This window comes from Chinchilla lanigera, unplaced genomic scaffold, assembly GCF_000276665.1.
Source record: "Chinchilla lanigera isolate Chin_1 unplaced genomic scaffold, ChiLan1.0 scaffold00027, whole genome shotgun sequence".
Taxonomy (NCBI): domain Eukaryota; kingdom Metazoa; phylum Chordata; class Mammalia; order Rodentia; family Chinchillidae; genus Chinchilla; species Chinchilla lanigera.
The window spans coordinates 13,420,401-13,429,224 of NW_004955428.1; the positions used below are offsets into that span (position 1 = coordinate 13,420,401).

The following is an 8,824-nucleotide window of genomic DNA, read 5'->3' on the forward strand; positions in this document are numbered from 1 at the left end:
GAAAAAATGGGAAAAGGATAAAATGAAAACAGCTTTGTGAATGGGGAGGGGAAGAGGATTTGAAAGGACAGGATGGAAATGGGGAAAAAAAGAGGAATCAAGATGTATCAAATGTAAGGGGCTGGGGATTTAGCTCAGCGGCAAAGCGCCTGCCTGGCAAGTGCAAGGTCGTGGTTCGGTTCCCGGTACCGGAGAAAAACAAAACAAAACAAAAAAAACAAAACAAAACAAAGATGTATCAAATGTAGATACAAACTCCCTATAATGTACATGATCATTATGTATACCTAAACTGTATCAACAAACTTAAAAAATAAAAATAAAAAAGTGCTGAGCACAAGGAAATACAAGACATAAAGCATATGCACAGCTCCATTGACATAAAGTTCTAGAAAAGCATCCTGTGATGACAGAAAACAGACAAGTGGTTGGTACTGGTTGAGATCTATCTATCACTACCAGGAATTGAACTCAGGACCTTGCACATGCTAACAAGGTTGAGCTATACCCCAAACCACTTTTTAGACAAGGTTTTTGCCCAGGCTAGCCTGAAACTTATGATCCTCTTGCCTCCAGAGTAGCTGGAATTACAAGTGTGTAGCCCTGTACTCAGGAGAGCTGTTTGTTGAAAAAATGATCCAAGGTTGCAGTATAGCTCAGTGGTAGAGTACCTGTCTACAAGTCCTGGGTTTCATTTCCACCACTACAGCAAATGCAAACACAAAATAAAATAAAAATTGAAAATTTAGAAACAGCACAGAAGAGGCTTTCATAGCCAAATCTGGAAGCTTAAAAATAAAATGAAACCACCAAATATTAAATTAGAACCTATTAAATAAAGCAGCTATGAATCCACATTGATAATGGGAAGTTATTCCTTTTAGTAGAATGCGAACTTCTAAATTCAGAAGAACAATACGAAAAATCAGCATGTGCAATTATCATACAATAAGAAAAACTAGCATGTGCAACTATCATAGTAATAACTCAAACTGGCAAGAATCATCATTGAAAGTTATTAAAGCTTGTGTAAAAAATCTAAAGAGGAAACAATCATTTGCACAGTCTCACCAAGTATGTACTAATTACAAAAGAGGAAAGAGCATCTTTAGAATCAAAAATCTGAAGTACCTGACTGTGGTGGATTGACAAGTGGTGGTCAACTTACAACACCCAGCTGAACTGAGGAAGCATGGTGCTGGGACTGGGAGGCCCACCTGAGGATTGTTGCCAGCAGTGTAAGAGGCAGAACTGGAGAAGAAGTTAGGCTGCTGGAAACTGAGGAAGGCTTTTGGGAGCTGTTAAGATGTTAAGGAGCTGCTGATTCTCTGGGAGGAGCTTGTCATGCTGACTCTCCTGACGAACTCAGCTGTTTTCTTCCTCCAAGGAGCTCGGACTTTGCTGGCACTGAGAATAGCTTCAGTTCACTTTGGGGAAGCTCTGGTCCCCACTTTGAGTATCGCTTCCTGGATCCGGAGGGGAAGATGGTGCACTGCCCAGTCTCCTGGAGCTTGTTGCATTGGCTTTCCTGATGGGAACACGGCTTTATCATCAGAGGAGCTCGTGACCTCACTATTGCTGAGGATGGCTGTGGTACTTTTCAGGGGCGCTCTTGTTCTTATTTTGAGCATCACTGCCCAGTTCCAGTGTAGATCCCTCAGCCTGCTACCAATCTTTCATCCTGCTGGCACAGACTTTCTGGCTTCCACCACTGACCTTTGGGCCTTGCCAGCACAGAGCCATGAAACAGGCCTGCATGAGACATTGTCTTGGGCTCTGGGCCTCCAGATGGATTTGCGGAAGGAATTTTTGTGGGCTCTAGGTCTTCAGCTGCACTCATGCAGGACATTATCGTGGGATCCAGGCCCTCAGCTGGATACTTTGGTTCTTAGTATGTGGACATATTTCCTGCACTCTCTTGCATATGATTCTTTGGATGACTATTATAACTAATCTTATAAAATATGTGCCCTGTATTACATTATTCTCCTTTGCAAAAACCCCAAACTAAGACACTGACCAACTCAACTAAGGGTTTAAACCAGTATCACATGCATTCTCATGTGATGTGCACTAACAGGAAAACTGTATCTGTCAACACTTTGTAGTCCAAACCCAATCATAAGGAAGCATCAAAAAGCAAAGTGAAGAGTATCTACAGCAAACTGCCCTATACTCTTAAAAGTAAAAAAATCATGAAAGACAAACCTAGGAAACAGATGATAATAAAGTTCAAAGAGAAAACAAAACTGAAAGCAATGTGATATCCCGGGGCTGGAGATGCGGTTTAAGAAATACAGAGAAAATCTACCTATGAATAGTCAGTCACACTGTGTGAATGAATGCTAACCTTCAGTGTTGTGAACTCTGCTACGGTATCCATCAGTAGTAGTACATACCTATAATCCCATCTACCCTGGAGCCTTAGAGCAGGACCACAAGTTCAAGACCAGCAAGGGCAACTTAGCAAGACCTTTATCCAAATAAAAATTGAAAAGGGCTGGAGAGAGAGCTCAGTGGTTCAGCTTGCCTAGCATGCATAAGGCCCTAGGTTCGGTTTCTAGTACCACAAAAGGAAAAATTAAAAAACTATGTTATAGTTATATTGTTCTTACAAAGTATAGTCTAAAGGGATTTAAACAGACAAATTATCTGCAATTTATTCTTAAATGGTTTATACTTTATATAGTTACTAATATAATAGGCCCTAAAACAAAGTGTTTTAGTCATATTTCTCTTAGAATGCAACTTACTTCGTGTATCATTTCGCCTATTATTATGTGCTGACTTATTTGCTTCAGCTTGACATCTTGAGTTATTCCGGGATCCAGGTCTTTCTTGACTGTCTGGCCTAAGATCATCTAAGTGGAGTGGTACCCACTTGTGCTTATTAGCTTAAAGAAAACAAGATAAAATCATTAACAGCAATGTACAATTTTCATTAAAGCTGTAATGCTGAATTTTAATTAAATAGCTTACAAGGATTATTTGTAGACCACCAAAAAAAAACTTTCCCCTTCTCACATAGATATTTGATAAACTAAAATGTCTGAACACCAAGTGAAAAGCCAATGGTAGAATACCATTGGAATTATTTTAAGTGAAATGGTAACTATTTTGTTTAATTTTGATGGATAGGTTTTTTAAAGTATATATACATACTACTCCCACCTACTAATTTAAATCTTAGGCTTTAGAATGACACATATGAGCTGGGCATGGTGGCGCACGCCTGTAAACCCAGGACTTAGGAGGCTGAGGCAGGAGGATTGTTGTGAGTTCAAGACCAGCCTGGGCTACAAAATGAGCTCAAAGCCAGCCTGTACTGCACAGCAAGACTCTGTCTTAAAAAAGACAAAATAAATAAATAAATATAATGACACATATGAAAAGGCATTATTATGCTTAGGGAGTTAGGTTTGGGGTTTCAAAACACTTTTAGTTTCAGATCACAGTCTAAAATATTCGTTTATCTTGGATACTAACAAATGAAGTTTCCCAAAGTGTAAGTGGGGTAAGTATAAAAATCTAATTTGACAGAAAAATGTTTATAAAGTTATCACACATCTTCCTAACTCAAGAAAAGAGATTCAATCGAATTAATTTTTCTTGATGACTGATTTTTTGTTATTGTTGTTTGTTTTCTGTCTTTTTGAGACATGGTCTCCCTTTGCAGTTCAGGTTGGATTTGAGCTCACTTTGTAGCTTAGGCTGGTTTTGAACTCTCAACAATCCTCCTGTCTCAGCCTCCCAAGTGCTGGGATTACAGGCATGCGCTACCATGCCTGGCTCTTGATGACTGATGACATAACTATTAGGTTACATTAGAGTATAATTCTTTTTTTTTTTTTTTTTTTTTTTTTTTTTTGATTAGAGTATAATTCTGAAGATTACATTTTCATAAATTCCAAAATGACAGCTTCTTATTCAATGATCTGCCCAATTGACATTTTCTACTAAAATAAAAAGGTCAAGGCAAAGGAAAAACTACAAAGTAAGGGAAAAGGAAAAGTGCAATTAAGTACTGATTTCCTATAAATCCCATAAACCTATAGAACAGATGGACATATAACAAGAAAAAAATCTTTAAAACCTTTCATAAATTCTATCAACAACATTCCCAGGCATAAGCAAGCCCTGCTTTCTGTATAAGAAATGTATTCTTGCTGGGTGTGGTGGCACACATCTATAACCCCAGCACAGAGGAGGCTGAAGTAGGAGGATCACTGCAAGTTCAAGGACAGCCTGGGCTACAGAGTGAGTTCAAGATCAGCCTGAACTACAAAGTGACGCCCTGCCTTAAAAAAAAAAAAAAAAAAAAAAAAAGAAATACATTCTCTAGGAAATCAATTCAGGGCTTGATTTTATGAACATTCTTCAAAATACCACATGTTAGTGTTAACCAATCAATTTTCCATAGCAACTAAGAAGTAGGACAAATTTTAGGCTGTCAGGTCTGAATTCTAGACAGCCAAGACTACTTATATTCTAGGAATCAGGAAAAAAGTGATAAAGTAGATAAGAAGTGAGACATTTCTCTAACAGTACTTGGTTGCCCTGTTTTACCTACTTTTCAGCAGTTATCCCTTGCTCGTATCAAGGGAGCCTAATGTATATACTGCAGCAAATAAGATATTCATGAAAAAGGTAAATTTTTCAGCTAAGCACTCAGTATATGATAGCCTATTAATTCCAGGATTAAGAAGTTGTCAGGTAGGGCTAGGGATTTAGCTCAGCGGCAAAGCACCTGCCTGGCAAGCGCAAGGTCGTGAGTTCGGTTCCTGGTACCAGAGAAAAACCAAAAAAAAAAAAAAAAAAAAAAAGAAGTTGTCAGGTATCTACTACGACGTTCAACGTTTCCTCCCATGTTGTATTTTCAGTGTGTTTATATACTGTGCATACATACTGTATATTTGCACGTTATATTCACTGTGTATTTACCTGTTGCATTTGCTGTGTATTTACATACTGTATATTTACATGTTATATTTGCTGTGTATTTACATGTTGTGTTTACTGTGTATTTACATACTGTATATTTCCATGTTGTATTTACTGTGGAATAAATGTTTCAATGGCTTCCATGATACTCAAAATACTCACTGGTAGAGCACCCACTTGCCTGGTATGTGTGAGGCCTTGGGTTTAATCCCCAGTGCTTTAATAAATAAATTTATTAATTCCAAGTTACCAGACCATACAGACTATGGACTATGCCTATGCCTCTCAACTTATCTCCTGCCACGTTATCTGGGCTCAAAACACTGAAAGAGTAAATGCTTGTACAAAGCAGGTAAATTATTTGTCCCGAGACACATGAAAAGTTCAGAAAAGAAAACGGAAAAGGATGTGAAAACAATCTTTTTTTTCCTTCAAAGAGTATTTTTACAGGGAAATGCTGAAGGGAAAAGATGACTGAAATTGTCCTCTATTTTCTCTTAAAAAAAAAAGCATCTTAAAAAATTTCATTTTCTCAGAACACCATAAAAAACAGGGAGCAGCGCCAAGGCAGACTTAAAAGAATAGTAATCACAACTTTCTATGAATGTATCTAGTCCCATGCTATACCTGGAAGTTCATCCCAGATTCTTGCATACAGCAGAATAGGAGTGGAGAAAAAAAAGAAAAGCAAGCCTACTGGTCCAGAAATGTTACAGTTAACAAATAAGTAACTAAGGCAGATGGTTTATCCTGAAGCAATGCAAAACACACACTGATGAAGACTACAGAAAATGCTTGATTACTATGACTTTCTTCAAACATTGAACATTGAAAGGAGATACAGATAACTGACCTCTCTTGCGGTGATTACTTGATTGAGCCTCATCCTCACTCATATTTTCACCAGGACCATTTAATTTGGTTTCCCGGTTTTCTTTGCTCTCACTGTTACTTCTCTTTTCAACCTTCTCTTCTTTTTCTTTTCTAATTTGGGGCTTCTTATTTCCTTGGCTTAGGCCACCCTGAAACTGCAGAAAAGTTTTCTGAACAGAACCATTTTTCATCAACATTTTCACTAGCATACCCCACAAAAATCTGCAGTAATATACCTTACCTAAATATTGTTAAACAAATGACAATTTATGAAATATAAAACTACATTCTGTCAGGCATGATGGTACACAAACTGTTATCTCAACATTGAGGAGGCCAAGGCAGGAGGATCACTGCGAGTTTGAGGCCAACCTATTCAAGGCCAACTTCTCCCTCTCCCTGCTTCAGTCACCAAGTTCATTACCAATACTACTGGCCACATCAAATGACTACAAGCTAGACATGGTAGCACATGCCTATAATCCCAGCACTTGGGAGGCTGAGGCAGGAGGAGCGCTATGAGTTCGAGGCCAGCCTGGGTTATATAGTGAGTTCAGGGGCAGCCTGAACTATAAAGCAAGACCCTGAAAAACAAACAAACAAAAAAAATGACTATAAATTTAACAAAACAGCACTCTTACCAATGGATCAAGTCTGTACATATGGCCTTCACAGTTAAAAGCTTTAGATTGATTTGTTTGTTCTTGCAGCACTGGGAACTGAATCCAGGACTTTCTCATGGCGCTTCATCCCCAATCTTTTTTTTATTTGAGACAAGGTCTTGCTCATGTTGCTAAATTGCCCAAGATGGGCTCAAATTTGTGATCTTCCTGCTTCAGCCTCTCAAAGTGCTGGGATTACAGCCATGTACCACCATGCCTGACTCAGATTTTAAGTAAAACACATTCTGCATGTTGAAATGAGAATATGTGACTCAATTATTTCTAAAGGCCTTAAAATAATACTTACTCCAGTGTTCACTAATTCACCTGGTGTTGGCCAAAGAGCCATATCGCTGAAATCATTGGCCTAAAAAAAATAATAAATGTTATGTCTGCAAATTCTGCTTTGAACTTTTAAACAAAAAATATTTGCTAAAAGTGATAACAATTTTTTTTTTTTTTTTTGCTTTTTGAGACAGGGTCTCGCTATGCAGTTCAGGGTGGCCTTGAGCTCACTTTCCAGCACAGGATGGTCTTGAACTCGCAAAGATCCTCCTGCCTCAGCCTCCCGAGTGCTGGGATTACAGGTGTGCGCCACCACGCCCGGCAGTGATAGCAATTTTAAAAGAATCACCTATCTATATTCAGTTATATGAAGATATTTGCCAAATTAACTCAAAAGTTTCTCCAAACAGAACAATGAAATAAAAATGCTTTAGTCTCATGATCAAACTGAGCAGTACTACATGACAAGGATACACATGACAGAAGCATCCGGGGATACATGGAGAAAGGCTACAATCCTCTAACACAGTGGTGGTGACCTGTGGCGCACATGCAGCAGCTGGGGACTGTTTATCATCACTGAAAACTCCCAAAGGTTCGCCATCACTGCTCTACACTATTAACTTCAAACTAAAATAATAATCTAAGAAGAGTCCCTAATGCCAATTTTCAAAATCAGTAGAGTTAAGAATATTTCCTGAAAAGACATACCTTGTTGGATTTCTTTGTCTTGAGTATTCCCGCTTTTATAGGTTTTGGGGAACTGAGCTCTAAAGAAAAATACATGAAATTGTTTCAACAACTATTTCATTCAATATGTTCAGGAAAATAATTATTATACTGATTTCAGTAAGATAGTGCAGTCTTCACTCCTAACAAAAGCCAAACTTCTGAAACTCAAATTCCTAGCAAGAAATCAACTACATTTAATACGTAGATTCAAACTGACCTTCCATATCCACATCAAGAAGAAGAAACTATGAATAGCTGAATTCACAACAAACTGATAGACCAAATATTTCATTAATAGAATACTAGAAAAATCAAAAATGTGACTGGGGCGGGGTAGGGGGGAATGCAGCACTAGGGATTAAACCCAGGACATTCACACTGCGCTACACTTCCAGCCCTTTCTTCTTTTTATTTTGAGACAGTGTCTCGCTAAGTGGTTAAGTTGTCCATGCTAGGCTCAAAGTTGCAATCCTCCTGCCTCAGCCTCCCAGAGTGCTTGGATTACAGGTGTATACCTCATGCCTAGCTAGCAATATATTTTTAATACAGTAAAGTTCAACTCAATTTCTAACAGGTTGTACTTTTCTACAAATTAATACACTAAGGAGCATTCAGAAGATAGGTCACCAAAATGTATAATAGAGATCATGAAATAAGAAGAAAACGTTCAAATGGGAAGGGAAGTAGACTACGGAAGGGTAAGGGTAAAGACAGTAAGAGAAAAGAAAAAAATGAGAGAAGGAAAAATGGCAGTAAAACTTTTAAAATGAGAGGAAGAGGGGTTGAAGGGAGAGTAGTGGGGTGGGGGCAATCAAGTTATACCACATACAGGTGCAAATTCCCTATGATGAATGTGAATGTTATGTATACCTAAAATGTAGCAATAGTGCTGCAGCAGCACATATACTAAAATGTGCCAATAAAACTCAATAAAAAAAGAAAAAGGTCAGAAAACTTAACTATTTGTCCTAGGAAATAAACAGGTTTGGCAACTTTACTAAGTTTTAGTTAGAACCAAGTCATAAGAGAGAGAAAAACTGGTCTAACAGTTCATGTACTTGGGGATGTAGCTCACTGGTAGTGCTCCATGCACAAGGCCCTGGGTTCAATCCTCAGTACCATGAATGAAAGTACAGTGGTAGACAATAAGAGCCAAAAATAAATAAATAAATAAAACTATCTCCAAATGCAAAAGCTTTTATTGTCTTTTAGTTTGCTTTATTACCTGTCCAAAATGACCAGATGGGTTTTTGTTTTTGGTTTTGTTTTAAGACAGGGTCTCGTTATACAATTCAGGCTGGCCTTGAGCTCACTTTGTAGCCCAGGCTGGC

The 8,824-nt window shown here is 38.2% G+C and overlaps 1 protein-coding gene across 1 annotated transcript in view; it reads right to left on the bottom strand.

The window, feature by feature from the left end:
* The window catches only part of Larp1b (La ribonucleoprotein domain family, member 1B), a 108,611-nt gene extending 101,079 nt beyond the window's left edge, over positions 1-7,532 (bottom strand). Inside the window, 4 exon segments of the mRNA XM_013515251.1 lie at positions 2,754-2,894; positions 5,795-5,969; positions 6,784-6,843; positions 7,473-7,532. Of these exon segments, the coding sequence (XP_013370705.1) occupies positions 2,754-2,894; positions 5,795-5,969; positions 6,784-6,825 (358 nt within the window). The 5' untranslated portion in view covers positions 6,826-6,843; positions 7,473-7,532.
* Between the last annotated feature and the right edge of the window lie 1,292 nt (positions 7,533-8,824).